The sequence below is a fragment of the Ovis canadensis genome, chromosome 2, assembly GCF_042477335.2.
Source record: "Ovis canadensis isolate MfBH-ARS-UI-01 breed Bighorn chromosome 2, ARS-UI_OviCan_v2, whole genome shotgun sequence".
In the NCBI taxonomy this organism is placed as follows: domain Eukaryota; kingdom Metazoa; phylum Chordata; class Mammalia; order Artiodactyla; family Bovidae; genus Ovis; species Ovis canadensis.
Genome location: NC_091246.1, coordinates 57,775,997 through 57,795,039, shown reverse-complemented (window position 1 = coordinate 57,795,039; position 19,043 = coordinate 57,775,997). Strand labels below are relative to the sequence as shown.

At 44.2% G+C, this 19,043-nt stretch overlaps 1 protein-coding gene across 9 annotated transcripts in view; it reads left to right on the top strand.

The window, feature by feature from the left end:
* The first annotated feature begins 4,149 nt into the window (after positions 1–4,149).
* TLE4 (TLE family member 4, transcriptional corepressor) overlaps positions 4,150–19,043 on the top strand; it is a 159,950-nt gene continuing 145,056 nt past the window's right edge. For 5 of the 9 annotated variants that reach the window (XM_069576288.1, XM_069576287.1, XM_069576290.1 and 2 more), the window contains exons 1-4: positions 4,150–5,079; positions 5,914–6,011; positions 7,087–7,150; positions 8,356–8,400. In XM_069576288.1, the coding sequence (XP_069432389.1) occupies positions 5,035–5,079; positions 5,914–6,011; positions 7,087–7,150; positions 8,356–8,400 (252 nt within the window). In that variant the 5' untranslated portion in view covers positions 4,150–5,034. Of the gene's footprint in view, positions 5,080–5,320; positions 5,625–5,913; positions 6,012–7,086; positions 7,151–8,355; positions 8,401–19,043 lie in introns of those variants that run through there. The other 4 variants (XM_069576289.1, XM_069576291.1, XM_069576286.1 and 1 more) reach the window with 1 other exon arrangement.

Genomic DNA, 19,043 nt, shown 5'->3' with positions numbered 1-19,043 from the left:
GCCATTATCTCTAGGGCTGAGACAGATGACTCAAGAAACAGCCTCCCCAAGGCCCACACATAATCTATGACTGAAATCAAGACCTTGCTCAAGAGGGCACAGCTGGTGTGGGAGGGCCCTGCTGGAAATCTTGCCTTTCTGGCAAGATCCAGAAACCCACATTCCAGACCTTACTGGAAACACATCCTCTGAGGTGCCAGGGAAAGCTATTTAGGAAGATGTCCCATCAGGGGCACTCAACTCCAAAACTACTTAAGGAGGATCGTGGAGGAAGCTGCTGGCTGCTCTGTGCCACTGATTGTCACCTGTGCTGTAGGAACCTGCTAGGCTTGCACACCAGAACCAGAAGCATCACTTCCTATGTCTTTCCAGTGCCCTCTATTGTAAAAGCTTTGGTACCAGGGACAAAAGAAACTATTTTAAGGGCCCAGATCCATATTCACAGAGCAGGCAAAGATGATGGATAAGTTTGGAGCTGAGAGCTGATAAATCAAAACTAGCCACATTTACTGCTAAATTCCCTTATCCTGGCACATATTAGGTGTTCAATAAATATTTGATGGAGAAATAAATTATTTAGAGCATATAAGTGGAAACAATATGCTTGCTTTGCATATCACTTTAAGATTGAAAGCCCCTGGCATAGCTTCTAACCTGAAAGCTGCTTCTGAGCCTCAACCCCACCCCTACTCCCCAACTGTGGAGTAGGGATGAGACAAGCCCTCAAGTGATGTCACAGCTTGGCTAAACAGTTTGGGAGAACGCAATGACAGAAGCACAGGCAGAGAGCAGAGGAGATACTCTGTGTTGGGACCTAGGCTGGGCTGTGGATTGCTTCATGTGGCATCTTTCTGAGACATCCTTGTGAATTATGTAGATCTGCAACATGGTCAAAATGTGAAACATATCCAAGTGATGCATTTTAAAATTACACTCAATAAAAACTAAACATCCTTATTTCTCCAGCCAGTATTCTGTTGACACAAACTGTCAAAAGAGATTAGGACAAAGGTACTTAATACAAGTATTTGATACTTCCAAACAGAGCATAGTTTCCCCTTTGTCCGCTGACCCGTTCAATGGCTTTTCAGGTTCTCTTATTAGGAGTCTCATTCCCTGTCCTGAGAAATAACTGCACAGAATTTCCATAAATATGGCCTAAATGATGCCAAATCTTTCTGTATTGACACAACATGGCTTTTAGTCACTAATGCCATTAAAAAATATTTACTGACCACCAACTATGTGTCAAACATCATTCTAGGCATCTGGAGTGAGGCTGTGAACATAACCAGGTCTCTGTTCTCATAGAACTTGCTAAGATTCGGGCCAGAACTTCCTACAGAGGCACTATGGGTAATTTAACAAACTATTGAAAAACTCCGGTGGGGTGGGAGTCAATAGCCAACCCTAGAATAATTGCTGGTGTTCTTAGAAGATTCACTGTCCTAGTGTAGAAACCGTATCACCCAAGTCTTTTAATTTTTGGTTCTTGGGTTGTTTTTCAGTCGCTAAGTTCTGTCTGATTCTTTGCGACCCCTGCAGCACGCCAGGCTTCACTGTCCTTCACTATCTCTCAGAGTCTGCTCAAACTCATGTCCATTGAGTCGACGATGCTAACCAACCATCTCATCCTATGTCACCCCCTTCTCCTCCTGCCCTCAATCTTTCACAGCATCTGGGTCTTTTCCAGTCAGTTGGCTCTGAATATCAGGTGGCCAAAATATTGGAGCTTCAGCTTCAGCATGAGTCCTCTCAATAAATATTCAGTGTTGATTTCCTTTAGGATTGACTGGTTTGGTTCTTGGGAATGTTTCAAAATCGTGCAGTCCAATGGAAATATGTGAGCAACATAAAGTAAGAAGGAAATGGCAACCCATTCCTGTTCTTGCCTGGAGAATGCTATGGACAGAGGAGCCTGGCAGGCTACAGTCTATGGGGCCGCAAGAGTTGGACACGACTGAGAGACGAAGTACACACATATTGAGTTATTTCACTTTTTTCTTTTTTTGTGCTCACTCTTCTAAGCTTCCTAAAGTGTAAGTGGAGATGCAGCACGTCTCATTTTGGACTGGCCACATTTTAAGTACTCAAAAGCCACCTGTGTTTGGGTACTGGACAGAGAAAATTCAGAAAAGGCCAGTGGAGTCCTCCACTCTCTTATTTTGGGGAGGGGGAAGATATTTGCTGAATTGAAACATTCTGTGAAGTCTAGTTGCAGGATTTTAGCATAAATAAATAAATAAATAGAAGACGGTGAAGACCACCATAAACTTCCTTAGAACCAGTCCTTTAAAGTGCCCGGCGCGGAGAGAGGCTCATAGAATGTGCTAGGTTGAACAGTAACTAGTACATTCGTTGGAGTCGTCCACTGAAGCAAGGGATATTATTAAGAAGAATTCTTCATGAATGCTGAGCCATCTCGGTCAATGTCTCAAGTTAGAGTAGGGAAAGGACACTCAAAAATACACATCAAAAACTCAGACCTTTTAAGTTAGCCACACACACCCCGCCCGCTTGATTTTATCTGAATTCCTCCCGCCCCTCTCAAAGTTGGAGGCTAGCTAGGAAAGATTGAAAGCTGCACGGCTTCCCCTTAACCCAGGGAGCTGCCCCTGGCTGGACTAGTGGTGGAAAAGCTGCCGGTCCTAGGCTGTCCCTTATTGCCACCAAGTCCGCTCATATTTCTTAGCCTCTATCATAGGGATGCCCTTCCCCAGGTTCCAACCCCGGACACGCCCCCACCTTTCCAGTCCCGGTCCCCTTTCCAGGTGGCCGACCCGCCACCTCTCGCGTGGCTTCCTGCCCGTTTCAACCGCGACAAGCTCGACTTGCTCTTCCCAAAAACGGGAAAATGAGGGGCAGTCTTCTTCCTGCTGATCTGGGAGAGGGAGCATCTTGGGGCATGAAGGTCCGTTTTCTTCCCGGTGTCGGGGACCAGCATCTGGATGACCCGATTTTTCCCGCTGACCAACTGATAGTCTGCGGGGTGCAGGTGGCTCTCTCGACAAAGTTTCTCCGGGAATCGGGCGACCCCTGCCCACCTCGGGCTTCCAGTCCCACCCTGAAACTCCACGCTGACGCCCCCGCGACCCCCAGTCTGAGCGTCCTGGGGAGTTTCCTTGCAGAGTTGCTTGGGGAAGGTTGCCCCACTTCGGGGTTAAACGGCAATCACAGCCAGCTCGGGACTCGGAGGGCCACCCCTCCTCCCGCGTCCCCGCCCCCCGCCCGGGTCAGCGTCTTGCAGCTCAGTCTCGGGCTCTGAACAAGAACAGGGGCCCGAATCCGCGTTCACACGGAAAATTATGCCGGCTCCAGCGGCGCGTAAAATTGATGTGAACCGAACGAAGTGGGATCGGCGTGATCCTCCCTCTCTTGTCTCAACAGGGGTTTCGGAGCGTTACACAAGGCCGAGCTTGTCTCTTTAAGGAGACATTGGACCCTAATTAGTCCGCATTCCTGGCGCGGCCCGGAGCAAGGGGCCGTGGATGTTTGGGTTGGTGAGGGGCGGGAAGGAAGACGAGACTCGGAAGATCTTCTGACTAACTTCCAGTCTTACCGCCCCCTGAACCCTCTTTATTTTGCCGCCACCACCGCCACCAACATCCAGTTCTGAAGATGCAGCCAGGGCAGCAGCAGCAGCAGCAGCAGCAGCAGCCACCGCTGCTCCAAGGCCCACGTTACTTTGATTGACAGCCGAACAAATGTTTCCCCGGTTCGAACGCTCGCGCTCAGGAACGTCAGCCAAGGCGAAGCTCCGCCTTGGGCGTGCCATCTCTGCCCCGCCTCCGCTCACCCCATTTCGTTGCATTCATTGGTCCGAGCCACGGACGACGCCCGGGCCCCACGTGGGTTCCATCCAGGCCGGCTCCTCCCCTCTAGTTCGCCATTTGTCAGCAGTGAAATGATGGGCAGTAACACAGAACGGCGATTAATGTTCAGCCATCTCTGATTGGTTGTTGGAGACGCCTACCGCGCCGGGGGTGGGCGGGACGCTTGGAGGGCCCCCCAAAGTGGTCGCGTGGCTGGCCGGTGATTGTAGTCAATTTGGCTGAATCTTTGGCTACCGTCGCTGGAGGCGGACTACATCTCCCGGGATGCTCCGCGGTCCCTCCAAGGACGGTTGTGAATATGTATCAGAATGTTAATGATTAGCGGCTGCTAAATTTGGTCAAAGAAGTCACCTACACAGAGCGTGTTGTTAGAGCTGTTCTGAGCGGGTGTTTCAGCTGTTGGCTGCTTTCTTCCCCCTCTCACACACTTATATATTATTTTGAGGTGCTGTTCGCAGAGTTTGAAAGGAGAGAGAATTTAAAAAAAAAAGCCGCAAGCGTTTCACTCTTTTATTTTTATAATCCCCTTCAATTTGGGGTTAAAAAAAAGACAAGAAAACAGGAAGGAAGAAAAATAAGGAAATGAGATGTGGTAAAAGAAGCTAAAAGGTGCCTTTTAAAAGATCGTTGCTGTGAGGTGAAAAAATCTCCAGAGAAACCAAAAGCACCGCCGAGACCTCTTCCGAACCAAAGGAGTTTGTGTTTGCTTTTAGGAAAGAAGAGAGAGATCATTCATTCGGAGGAATAACAACCAATTAAAAGACAAATAAAAAAAAGTTTGGAGTGGGACGCCGAGCGAGCCAGCGAGCGAACGGGCGGCGCTGCCGGCGGGCGCTGGGGCGCGGAGCTCGCACTTTCCCGTCCCGGGTGAGCTGCGCGGCTGCGGCGCCGGGCTCGGCGGGCGCGCCTCAGCGGAGCGAACGTCGGAGCGTTGCCGCGGGAGACGCGCGCCGGACAATGCCCGCGGCGGGCCAGTGACGCCCGCGGGGAATGCGGAGCGGTTCGGCAGCCCGCACCCAGGCGCCGCCGCCGCCGCGCGTTCTTGCTGCCCGCGTCACGCGAGACCCAGCGGGGGCCGGGACCGTCCGAGCCGCCCCTCGGACCCGGCCGGCCGCCTCCGCCGCCGCTGCCTCCTCCTCGGGGCCATTAAAGCCAATGAGCCGCGCGCCTCTGCCCAGCGCAGCCAACTAAATCGGTTTGGATGATTCGCGACCTGAGCAAGATGTACCCGCAGACCAGACACCCGGTGAGTGCGGGCGGTGGGGGCGCGGGCTTACCAGGCGCCGGGGGATTCCCCGCGTCGCCCCCTGCGCGCTGAGTTGTGTCTTTGGCCTGAGGGGCGTGGAGGGCGGCCCAAACCCCGCGCGCAGCTCGAGAGTCGCCCTCCACCCCCCGCCCCTGCTCTCCCCGGGCGCGAGGGCACTTTCGGAGAGGGGGTGCGGAGAAGCAATTGAGTTGTAGCCATTTTCTTATTGTTGTCTTTGAAGCCCCTGGAAGCCGCGCGGAGCTGTTTGCCGTCCCCGCGCCGCGACTCCTGGAGGAGGGGTGGCGAGCGATGGAGGAGGCGCGACTCCGCGCCGGGGCGGGGAGGGCGCCCTCCGCGGCGGCGCGGCGTGTCCGGCGGCGGCTCGGGAGTGCGGGGCGCCGGCCCTTCGCGCCGCGGGTCCCGGAGATCAGCGAGCCAGCCGACGGACCGACCGGGAGAGTGTCTGCCGCGTGCCCCCTCCCCCGACCTGACCGCGGCCCGACGCCATGGCGCGCGTCCCCACGACGGGCCAGTTTCGATTCCGGGTGGGGAGGCTGTGGGCGCGGTGCGCCGGCCCCGGGGCCCCCGCCGTTGACGTGGGAAGGGAGCGGGGTCTCGAGCCCGCGGGGTCCCGGGCGGGCGCCAGAACGCGGGGGCCCGGGGCCAGCCTCAGCCTGGCTGTGCGGCCAGGGGAGGGGGCGGGAGGAGAGTTTTCCACGTTCTTTGCCTGAGATGACACCCCCCACCCTCCCGCCAGTGCCGCGTGGTGGTTTCTCCATCTCTCTGCCTCGCTTCTGCTGTGGGCTAATTAAATATTTTATTGTTGTTCTTTAGGCACCGCATCAGCCTGCTCAACCCTTTAAATTTACCATTTCCGAGTCCTGTGATCGGATTAAGGAAGAGTTTCAGTTTTTACAGGCTCAGTACCACAGGTAAAGATATTGACTTTAGCTGATCCTTCTGTTTGCTTAGCTCTTGTCTTCTCCCAACATACAACCCCCCCCCCCCCGTTTTTTTTTTCTGCCACCACAAAGGTATTACCATGTTTCCTTGTGGGCAGAAAGGGCAAGTCAAGGCCTCTTTTCCCTAGGCAGGTGTAAAGAAATTAAGCGTTTCTTCCTTTTCCCGTAAATTAAAAAAAAGGCCAAACAATCGAAACTGGGGACACTTGGAAAACGCCGAGGCCAAACTTTCAATATTGATTTATTGAGGCCAGGCGAATAGACGGTTGGGAACATTCTGGGGCCTTTTGACTTTCTTGGTCCTTTATAATTTCGGGCTTGATTCCTTCTTTCTTTATGCCATTCCACTGAAACCGAGAGCCCAGAGCCTTAGGAAGTCGCCAAGTAGGCGATTTCATTACTTTTATGCTGAAAAGATGTTTTCGTCTGAAGAGACAATCACTAGATCTTAGAGTACCTTTGAAATATTTTTCTTTCGCTAGATTTTTAATGGCTTGTACTTCTTATTTCATAAACTACAGAACCAAAACAAGCCACTGAACCTGATCCATGCCTTGCCCCTGGGTGGTGGTATTCAACTTGTCTCTGTGTTTTGGAGGGAAAAAAATAAGACATCATTCATAAGACATGCTTGATTCATATTTTCATTAATCTTTTCGTGGAACATTAAAAGAAAAAATTCCCCTGTGACATTTTTAGGGGACCACTATTGCTTGGAGATGTAGGCATTATTGATGTTTATTTCCTCGTTAATGTTGTGTTTAGTGAATTTAGTGAATATTCATTTCTGAATGAGATTCTGTAGTTAATTGGCTAGAGGGTTTTTTCTTAAGCAAAACCCCCCACATTTGATCCTTGTTGAAAGGACAAGCTGGGACTGGTTCCACTCACCCTTTTCTCTCCTGCCTGTTTTTCCGTAATGAGGGTGGTACTTAAGATAGTTGATATGGTGTTTTGTAGGTGATGATTTAGAGGAGGGAATGTGTATTTGAAGGATGTAAGTCAAGATCTGGGTTGTATTTAGATTTCCTTATTTCTTGAACAGCCTGAAGCTGGAATGTGAGAAACTCGCCAGTGAGAAGACAGAGATGCAGCGGCATTATGTGATGGTAAGAAAACCGTATCGCAGATTCACAGTAGCTATTAGTTTGGGGTACCAAAAGCTAGAAATATGTTCAGATTGCTGGAGGCTGCAGGATTAGAGGATAGTCACTGTGCCAGTGCAGTTGAAGTTGTGGGAATGTGACCATTAGCAACCTGTAATTCGAGGACGTTATAACTTGCCTCTGACAAGCAGCTTTGATTTGAATTTTTGAAAAGTTTAGTTGCACAGGGTATAATTTTCTGTGCTTTGTTTTTACAGATTGAAAAAAACAAAAACCTCATTTACATTTCGTTGAGATTCATAGGCAAAATGTTTTTGTGTTAGTGGTTTTCTTTGTTGTTTTATTGCTCTTGAAACAGCTTTTAGCCAGAGAATTTTTCAGTAAACTGTTAAAGTTTTAAATGTGTTTTATTCCTTTTAAACAATGGTGAATAAGAAAAGACACTAGACATCTTTTCAGATTTTCCCTCTCCGTTCTTCCCCTACATTGTATATTCCTAATGTGTGTGTATTTGCGTGTATTGTGTGTTTTCAGTTTCTATACTGTTGCACTGTGGATTGTTGTAGTCTCCTGTATAACCAATTTGTTCTGCCAGAATTTCTTTAATGCCAGTTATACTACATGTTTAAAACAATCAGATCTGCTTTTTTAGAAGCATTACCAAGTGTATTTTTACTCTGGTTCATAAAGGCTCTAGAGTAACTCATTCGTTTCCTATCAAGCCTTTTTCCTTTGAATGTATGAACATGAGTAGTGTCCTAAAAATGAGAAATGAAACTCAGAAGTAGCATCACCTTTTCAAATAGTTCATGTCAAAGCCTCAGCATTTGTATGAGGCATGTTGTTTTTGTTATTAACTTGCCCACTGTGCCTAGGAATTAGAGTCCATAGAGTACCACATTTTCATCAGACCTTTGTGAGTCGTCCGCTTGTGATGTATAAAGATCATTGGAGGTGTTAAGAATGCTATGTTTGAGCTTGATTTTCTGACTTTTGTGAGTTATTCCCTTAGATTCTGTGTCTTAAGGTGGCTTTTAGTTTACTAAGCTGAAGATACCCATAGAGTGTTCCTTCTGATGTACCGTCATTGGAAGGATGGATATTTTGGTTTAGGCGAGGCTTTTATGTTTGCTTGGGGACATTGTGAACAAACTAGGAAGCTTGTTTGATGAAAGGCTCAAAATTAATTGCTTTTCCTTCTTTGACAGTATTATGAGATGTCCTATGGGTTGAATATAGAAATGCATAAGCAGGTAAGCTATTATTTCTTTATAAGTGTTTTAAATGACAGTAATACTGTGCACTTTAGAAAGGAAGTTGTATGTTTTGTAGTTTGATTTGCACGTTTTTGTGGCCACCTGTATTTTAAAAGTCCATGTACTGGAGAGAATGCTCTTTATTCAGGTGTGGTTCCTCATTTGTTTAGCATGTTATCTTCATTTTAATCATTTAACAATGTAAATTAAAGTGTCTGAATGCATATTAAACTTTGTACATTTTCAAAAGCAGGGTGCTGAAATTAAAAAATTTTTTTTTTCTTTTGAAAGAATTAATTTATTTTGAACATTGCAGACTTGCCTAATGAAAGCTGTTCTTGGAAAATATTAAAATGTAAGATTGTAAATTGTCTGGAGCTTTCCTTGGGTTGGTGTGAAAGAATGGATAGAGGGTGAGCTGGGAGGATCAAAATGAAATTTGTGGCACTACAAAAGAAACTGATGTAAATTCCTTGTACTGGTCCCCAGAGGCAACTTAGTTGGGTCTTACCAGGAACTGTCACTGTTTCTTCCAAAATTTGCACAGACTACATGAGCCTGATAGGAGGATGTGATAAGGTTCAACACTGGGTCTTGAAATCTAACAGTTAGTTCAGTCAAAAAAACAGAGGAAAGACAAAAAATGATTAGTCTGAAAGTGTTGAGATGTCTGTCTGAACCAGACTTTTTTTTGCAAGAGACTGAATAAAATGGCTTGGTTTAAGTTTCCTAGAAAGAAAAATAGCATATATGTATAAATACTGTTTGGCAATAATAATAGACATTTGTTTTAAGTGGTCTCCTAGTGAAAGTGCTTCATATCTGTCTCATTCCATTTCGGAATAGGTGTGTATGTGTTTACCTGCTGGAAAAAGATGAAGGAAATCTTAATGCTTTTCATCTCTTATATTCATGGATTTCATTACCTTCTAAAATTAAAAAATGTAAAATGATCACAGACTGTTAAGCTCTACTATGTATGGATTCCTTTTTCAATATGGTTAATTATTACCTACTCAAAACATACATCTTTAAAAGATGACTGTTAGACAATAAGAGCAGTCAGATAGCATTTGAAAACAAAGTTCGGGGAAAAAAAGCGTCGTCACATTGATTATTTCAGATACTTTTTTTTTAACTTCATGTGCTATTGGTTATGTCAGTATTAGCATTATAATATAGTTTGTCGCATGTTAAAATTCTTTATTATTTCGGCATCCTTGTCATGTCTGTTCAGATAAGTCATGTAAATATCTCCTGCTTAAACAAAATCCATCAAACTTATGCTTGGGTTAGCTTGAAGCCCCTTAGCTCTACCTTACATAAATAATTCACATGAAAGATACTGTTTGCTAATTATGCTCAATACATGATGTCACTTTAGATCTGGATCTTGTACATGTCTGTCCCTCTCCCCCCCCTTTTTTTTTGGTCCTCATCCACCACCCAGTACTAATTAGTGTCTTTTTAAAGACTGGACCAGGTGATTAATACCCCTTTATTTCTCCTCCTGTATCTTATTACCACTTAGTTTCCAGATCTCTTTATATTGTTTACAATTCTGAGAGGCACAGAGCTTGTATTTGGGTGTATGTATTTCTTTTAGGGGGCAGGGGGTGCTCTATAAGATTCCTTAATTTTGCACATTTTATACTTTTGTAATTCTGTCATCTTGTCCAGCTGGCCTCAAATGCCATCCATTTAAAATTGAGAATGGAGTACATTTTCCCTTTTTTTCTCTTGCTTTTAAATTCAATCATATCAAGAATCCTGAGGGCAGTTTATCACATTATGAAATACAGACAGCCCTGCAAACCACCTACTTATTATATTTTCTTTCTTTCCCCCCTTAAGCACAGAGGCATATCTGTCTTTATTTGTTTTCCTAGGCAGACAGCCTTGGTTCCTCTTGGCCTCTCTTCCAGATGCACTCACTGGATACCCTCGTAATGGAAAGCAGCAATAAGGCAGGGAAGTTGCCCTGCGGCATAATTGGGCCTAGTTCTCAAGATCGGGTTAGGCTTATTCACTTATTAGATTTGTGTCTCTGAAGGGTTCAAGAGTAGGAGTCCCTGGAGTCCTTGGAAGTACCCTAGTAATTGGTGGCCCTGATATTTGAAACCTTTGTGTATTTTTTGGTTAATGCTTCTGTTCTTGCCTGCTGCCAGCCACAGAGTATTTATTTTTAGAGAAATTTTTCACTGGAACAGAAAATGATGGCTGTGATGGAGTCATGACTCTGTGACTTAGCAAATTGATAAAAGGATAAAAGCACAGAGCAGTGACAGGCAGGGTGGGGGGGTCCAGTATTTATGGTCCCTCCCCTTGCTGTATGATGTTCATCGTCAGTCACCCTGTGCTGATTCTGATAGAGGACTGTAAAGTGAAACCTATGGGGAATTTGTCATTCTGAAATGAAAGCTAATGTAATTAGTACCAATTAAAGTACATTTAGTAAATTGGATTTAATCTTAATTAAGCCTGCATAATGTTGCCAATTTTTAACAATTATGTTTGAGAACATAATTAATTTAAATTTTGGTAACTGAGTAAATAGCATTAGTCTGGTAGAATTAGTTGATTTTTTTTTTTTTAAAGGGGAACTCAGTGACATGACATGGAATTAGAGCATAAAATATGAATCTAATTTCTGGTAATCTTTAGTAGGATCAATAGAGCTGAAGTTGGGAGAAAACCCAAAAAAGTTAGAGTGGAGTGTTCTAGGCTAATTCTAAGTGAATTAATGTTTTGCCACTGTCTTTAAGTTGTAGCATGAAAATGAAGATGATAAGTGGGACATGGTTGGAAATGGCCCATGTTTTATTGTGATTTCTTCATAATGGGATTTTTAAGAATGAAAGAATATTGGCCTTCATTCCTAAGGATTTCCCTCAGTTGAGTCTTTCTGTTTTTTGTTTTGAATGGGACAGGTGGCGGCCAATGGTTTGGTTGTTACTTTTTTTGTCCCCCCCCCCCCCCCTGCTAATTGCTCCTTATACATACAGAGTGGCTTCTAAATGGGTCAGTGACTGTGGGCAGAACAGGGTGGTGTGTTCGGTTGATAACATTGCTAAATGCTGCTTGTTGCCATCCTTCACCTGTAATGCTGTAATTAAAGAAGAGGCCCTGATTTAATCTGACAGCAGGCAGTTACCACTTTAAAAAGTGAATATTGGATGTAGATTAGGAACAATGGATATATAAATTCGACCTGTAGGAACTGTAAATGGAGATGAACATACTACATTTTGAGAACATCTATGATTTTCTCATAGTTAATAGTCTGCAACCTGCCAGTCTCTTTGCATTTAAAAAATTAGTTTAGTATTTGAATTTTAGAAATTGGAAAATATTAGAAGTCTGAAACACTTAGAGCTTGCATTCTAATATACTGCACACGTATATATACATGTCTCTGTCTTTGTATGTGAATATATACATGTTTTGGAGAAGGAAATGGTGACTCACTCCAGTATTCTTGCGTGGAAAATTCCATGGACAGAGAAGCCTGGTGGGCTACGTCCATGGGGGTCACAAAGAGTCGGCCACAACTGAGCAACTGAGCACCCATACATGTTTAGTTTGCACATATATGTGTATATATAGTTATTATTTTTTTCCAATCAGAGCAAGCAAACTCCTGTTTCACTATAAGCCATGTAAATTTTATTACAAGACTTGGGCCACAACCATTTGAGTGCTGCTAAAATATTAATTGGATAGAAATGAAAGGGCCTTGCCAACTGATAGGATATCATAATCATAGCCTCTCTGGTCGATGGTAAATGATGATAAATGACATTAGGAACCTTTTAGCAAATTGTAATAACTACAAGGAGGGAAGCAGTATAGATTTGCATTATATCTGATACCCTCTAGTACCAAGTGGATTGCCAATACTGCTTGTTTAGCATTTTCTAAGGGCAATAGGATATTGATTTCTGACTTACAAGGAACAGCTCTATTTTCACCATTGAAAAGTATTGCAGGTTGTTAAGAAGAAATTGACTTGAAGAGGCCGACTGCTGCCCATCATGGAGCAAATAAAGCAAAACTGCCGAAGCATGGTGGAGCAGCGAGACGGGCCCTCAGCAATTTGTTGCTATTAATTTACCATGCTCGACAGCAAATCAATCGGCATCTACTTCATCTGCTGGAGAAAATGCTGTCCAGGGCAGATAAAAGGCTCGGCATGGTACAGAGAATAGACTGGATTGGCCAAAAGGAGGCTGCAGTTAATGTGTAAATAAGTGAAATCAAGGCCACAGTTGCAGAGGAAGCTGTTGTTAATTAGGTTGGTGCTTTTTTGTGAACTATTTTAGAAGGCAGCCGAGGATTTGGAGAGTAAAAAGAGATTTATTGAGGTTGAAGTAATACACGACTGGCCTGGCATTCCAGCCTTGAGTGTACTTGATTCTAGGGTGCAGTAAATTTATCTGGGGACAGTGCTTGCAGTGGAAGCAAGCACTTTGTTTAAAGTTCTGTTTAGACCAGGTTTCCCATAAGGAAACTTTATCTGTGGAGCTTTACTGATTTCTTGTACGTGTCTTGTCTTAGACTGTATATGCTTGGATTGGAGGAGTAGATGCAGGAGTATATGTTTGAGAATGTGAGCAAAAATATGGCCGTTGTCTTACGCAGTGACAGTTTTTCAGGAATGAATGTGATTGAACTCTTGTGTAATAATGAAAGGGGATTATCAAAGGTGGGATTTTTAGCACAAAGTAAGTTAATAAACCAGTGAAAATTTTGCTGCCAGAACTTTCTTTTGCTGTATAAACCTTAGGAAATAATAATCTAGAGGGGCTAAACAGTGGTGGACACTGCTGGACCAGATATTTTCAAAGAGAGATTACAAGTGAAATTTCGATAATTGTGTGAAAAGCTCCAGATATAATTAGGAGAGCATGGAGGGGAGGGGGCTTGTGTTTTTGTTTTTCATTAAAGGTTTAAAGCCACCTCTTCTAATTTATGATTACTTATCCTGGTGGCAGTGGCACCCCACTCCAATACTCTTGCCTGGAAACTCCCATGGACGGAGGGGCCTGGCAGGCTGCAGTCCATGGGGTCGTGAAGAGTCAGACATGACTGAGCGACTTCACTTTCACTTTTCACTTTCGTGCATTGGAGAAGGAAATGGCCATCCACTGCAGCGTTCTTGCCTGGAGAATCCCAGGGATGGAGGAGCCTGGTGGGCTGCCGTCTATGAGGTCGCACAGAGCAGCAGCAGCAGCAAAGGGAAGTCATTGGTGATAATTTTTCCCCTACCTCTCTGATTGGACATTTTGGGATGAGGATTAGCTTCAGTCTATTTTGTAAGTCTAGATATATGTAGATTTTAAGAAAATTTTTTCCCAAATTTAGAGGATCTAGTATTAGGACAGTTGAAACCAACTGTCAGTGCCTTGGGGAGGGCAGGGCACAGGAGCTGTTATTTTACATGTCACAGGACCTTCAAAAGGAGGAGGTCTGGAGGAGGAAATTTACCCAGTCAGGGTATGTGCATAATTAGCATTTTCTGGATTGTGTGGGTTCTTAATTTTCTTTCTGAGGTTTTATAGAATATCTGAAGATTTTTCACCTGAAGCAGTGATTGTTGAATGGAATTGGAATTTCCTTTCAGTAGACATGAATGTTTATTACGTATTTGGCTTGTGCTTACAGCTGATCTGGGCACATTGCCAGAATTCTTTCAATTCTCACAAAGATCCGAAGAAAGGGATTATGACCCATCAAAGAATGATTAAACAGGATCAGATCTGCACAAGGTGATACAGTTATTAGGTAGTGGATTCTGGATTTGAGATGAATTTACCTGGAAGGGTATTTGTTGGGGGATGGGTCTGCCTTTGTTTGGAGATAGGCCTCAGCTCATTTCTGGAATGGAGAACTCCTGGAAGGCTGGGCTAGTCCTTGGGTTTGCCCTTGAGCCACTGCACTTTGGGCTTATAACCAGACTCCTGGAGCGTGGGGCCATTCTCTGCATCTCTACCTGGAGTCGGGGCCAGCGGCTTGGCCTGAACTCTTTCTCCATCCAGACTGCTTTCAGTGGGTGAGAGGGCTAGGGTCGCTTTCGCCTGGAGTCTCCCACGCATGGGGGCGGAGAGCTGCTTATTTATCAAGATGAATTTGCTTCCTCCCTTGGTAACCTATTTCTCATTTGTTTACCAACTTGCTTTTCCATTTAACTTTTATCTTTTCCTTGTGGCCTCTAAAACTGCCTGAAGACAACGGGCTGTTTGTTAATCGCCATCTTGTGGGTTTTTGAAGGGGGAAGCTGGGAGGGGAAAATGTGATGTTTTGTGGCCTTTTTGTAGTTCAAAAAGAGGTTCTTAGATGCAGGAAATCGCTCACAACTCGAAATTTTAAATGAAGGCAAATGTTTTGCTTATACTGTTAAAAGACTTTCTTTGCAGCATTCAAATGAAGGGATATTTCCTTTCTCAATGTCCCTTAGTCCCTCCTGGATAGTGCTTATTTTTGTTCCACTTGTTTTATTTGCTGGACAGAATTCCTTGTATCCTAAATGATATTAGTTTGAGCCTGGTTGGATTAGTGGACTGAGGGATAAGATGCATCTTTTTAGGTGCTGTTCCAGCCTCAATGAGGCTGGGATAGTGCAGGCACTGGCCCTTGCTTCTTGCTTTCTTTACTTTGTCTTTCCTAGAATTGTACTTGTTTTTTTTTTTTTTTTTTAACTTTTTGTTTTCCACCGTAGACTAGGTGAAGGCAATTGTGAATTAAATGTTTCAAATGTGTGATTAGAAGCAATTTGTGTTTGTTTTTAGTGAGAATGTTTTTATTTGACATGACTGGATAGACTGGTTTATGGCTTCAGGACAGTAGTAATCACTTGATGGCTCCAGAGCCAGTGAAAGGGATGTGATATCTAGATGTTTTCCCTTTTTCCCTCCCCACACCTGCTCTTAAAAACCTCTAGAACTTTAGCTGTGGTGGCAGGTCCAGTGGTCTCGTGGCTCATTTACCATCAGTTCTGTGGGCTGGGCTGTTGGAGAGAAGTGGGAGGCAGCATGTGTAGGTGCGAACAGTGAATATTTACGCTGATGATGACAGTTTGTGAGATTGAGGACTTGTTCAGAGTACGTTCACTGAGAAGAGAGTTCATGGAACTATTCACTCCTAAGAGGGAAGGGCCTGAGAAGTTTTAGTCAGAAGCAAAAATTAGAGTCATTTTGCTGTGGCCTTAGTAACAGCTATCAGTTGCTTTCTTGCTTTCTGTCTGTAAAGAGGGATTTGGCTGGCAATCAACGCAAATCTATATGCCCTCTCTGTTTTCATTGAACTTGACCTAGTGTTTATGCCAGGCTTTGACAATTTCTCTACCACCGAGCCCAGCTTTCCTCAGAGTTGTAACCATACTCCATCCAGGGAGACAAAGGGAAGTGTGGGTTTTCTTAGCTGGATTGTCAAAAAAGCAAAAGAAAAACATTCCCAGATGCCGCTCAGGTCCTCTGCCATCTGGTGCGTGGGTCACTTTGTCATCATTTTTGAGGATTTTGCCCTCAAATACTTCACAAGTTGTGTTGTGGAGGGAGCTTCTGAGATAGATGGAGAGAAATGCTGGCAGCCCTCCTGGGCTCCACCTACAACCTGTCCAGCCTGCTGTATCTCGGCCCCCACACTCACCCCACAGCTTAGGCAGGAGAGGTGGAGCCAAGGAAGATGGATTTGACTTTCTGATTTCCTCACAAGCTTCACGTAATTGTTATCATTCTGATTGGGATTGTGTTCTTATTTTCGAAATACATATTCTGCTTCTGAAAGTCTGTGGGTTATTTTGGATAAAGAATCGGAAAATGCAAGGAAATATAACTGAAAGAAGAATAATTGTAGGAATTACAAGCACTAGTTCCCCATAACACCTTTCTTTACAGAGAGCTTAAGGCATTTTATATGTTCTCCTTAATCTTCCTGATGTTCCTGTAAAGCAAGTAGCAAGCTTGGACCCCTGTATTTAGTTTTCAGTGGAGTGCCCGACAGTTTGCCAAGCAGTGTCATTCCACTGGCCTCCTTGAACAGATGACACCGGGGCTTAAGGGCTTAAGGGACTAGCCTGGTGTCACAGTACAGGAGGATCAGCACGTGGGCTGGTAGTCCAGGGTTCATGCGGGTCAGCGGGCGTCCAAGGTGCTGCTGGCCGAAAAGGAAGCCGTAGGTTTCTTGACTTTCCTCTCAGGGCTCACTGCACTGACTGCACTGTTCCCAAACACCAGACAGTGCGCTTGTTTCTGGGGTGTTCTTGGCTGTATGCAGCATGAGAAGATGGGGATGCTCCTGGCCCTCCACGTAGTGTTAGAGTGTTGCCAGAGACCTGATCCCTGTGTGTGTGAGCACAGAGCCTCCCTCTCCTCTCTGCTGTTTCCAGAGTCCCAGCCCTGCCAAAATGGAGGCTTGGGATCACAAATTAAAATACAAAGCCTAGATCCACTGTGAGCACAGCGCTTAGTGAAACTGGCTGTGTTCGCATTCCTTAAGTATACTGTGCAAACACTAGGTATAAACTTGTTTCTCGCCAGCCTCCTTGCTCCCGCTTGAAATTAAGGCTCTGTGAGAACAGGGGTGTTGATGGCCTCTGCTATGTCCCAGGTGCTGATAACTGTGCCTGCCACACAGAAGCTGTGCGTGAAATATTTGGTAAATGAGGGAGTCCCTGCATTCAGATCAAGGGAGCCAAGAATGTGTACGGTATTTTTAAGGATATATGGAGGTTGTAGGATAACACACCTTGAGCTTCCAAGGCTAGTAAGGCCTGTGGTGCCTACTTATTAAGTTTGTGGAAAAATGACAGGAAAGGTAAAGTAAAAAGCACCTGAGTTTGGTTTGCTTTTTAGGAGCAAGTTAGGCTAGTTAAAGTAGAATACATGTATTTTAGCATGTGGGATTTGCCTTCTTAAAGATGGAAACATGAATCTTTCCTAACTGAATTTAAAATTCAGTTTGAACATCCCTCTATCACTTGTCAGAGTGTATCTGAAGAATTCTTTTACTATTAATAGGTCTGTGTACTTGTGGTTTGAGTGAGTGTGGGGAGATATTGATCTTAGCCATAGTGTGGTATGCTTAGCTAACTTCAAATCAGTAAAAATGCAAGCTTCTGCTTCTTTTCAGGGGACAAGGAAATGAAGATATCTTAGTTTTTTATTGGTGGAAAGGATACCGTGTCATTGAAAGTGTAAGAATCCTAATAACAATAAGTGATTTTAAGAGAGCTTATTTAGAGGTAATATTTTACTTATTCTCACAGTAACCTTATGAGGTTACTGCTCTATATTATCATTGTTATTTCCATTTTGTATATGAGGAGGCTGAGGCACATAGAAGTTAAATAACGTCTTGAAATCAGCCAGTAAGACAGCTCCTCGATTTGACTCAATTTCAGATCGCTGGTGAGGTAGGTATTTCTGTCGAATCTCCAAACATTTCAGATGCTCTGTTTGGAATACTCTCCTACGTCCACCAAAGTACTTTCCTGAATCAGGGGATTCAGATTCCAGTTCTGACCTTGCCAGTACCCAGCTGTGTGATGTTGCTGAGTACCTTAACTTCTCAGCGCTTTGCTTTTCTTAGCTTCAAATAAGAGTGTAAGTAAACACTGAGATCTCTTAGTTCTTTTGTCCAAAATGATTCTTCTGGTTATTTTCTATGACCCAATGGACAGAAATAGAGACTTCTTTTCAGTCTCAGAAAGTCCCTTTTAACACCTATTTTCAGAGGTTTTTGTTTTTTTAAACTACAAAATTAACCTATTTTATATTTTATAGGATGCTTTCTCATCCATGATTTTATTTAGATTCCAATAATGTTGCTAAAGCATTTCCCCATCTTTTGGATGAATAAAATAAGACTCCAGTTTTAAATGACAAAGTCCCTCAGTTAATTAGTGGATGGTTCATAATTCACTGGCTCCCTGAAGGCCATCATTCAGGCCAGAGTAATGTTGATGCACAGCTAGAATAGTTATTGTAAAACATGTAATATTAATGTCATATGGTGTCTTCTGGGTTTTTTTTTTTGGGGGGGGGGGGTTGCCACTATACACATATTAATAGTTCCCTGATTGGGGATCAAACCTGGGCCCTGGCAGTGAAAGGCCGAGTCCTCACCACTGGACCACTTGGGAATTCCCTAAAATTAAATATATTTTGTGTGTATATAATTCTAGAGCTGCTTTAAAGTGATTTGTTTTTTATACTTTGGCGTATATAGTGTTGGAAAAGCATTGGAAAATTTAATCATACAGCTTCTGAAATCATGTGAATTAAAATGTGTTCCAATAATTTTCTCCTAAAGTGCTAGAGGAGAATATGTAGTAGTTTATTACCTGTTGTGTAATTAGCTCTGGTGGCTCAGCAGTAAAGAATCCACCTGCAATTGCAGGAGATGTGGGTTTGATCCCTGGGTTAGGAAGATTCCCTGGAGAAGGAAATGGCAACCCATTCCAGTATTCTTCTCTGGGAAATCCCATGGACAGAGGAGCCTGGCCAGCTACAAATCCTTGGGGTCACAAGAGTCAGACACGACTTAGTGACTAAACAACAACAGCAATTAGCTCCTGGGATTAGTTACACTTCCAGAATCCAGTGCAGATGTCAGTTTCTTTAGCTAAGGTTTACCTTGAT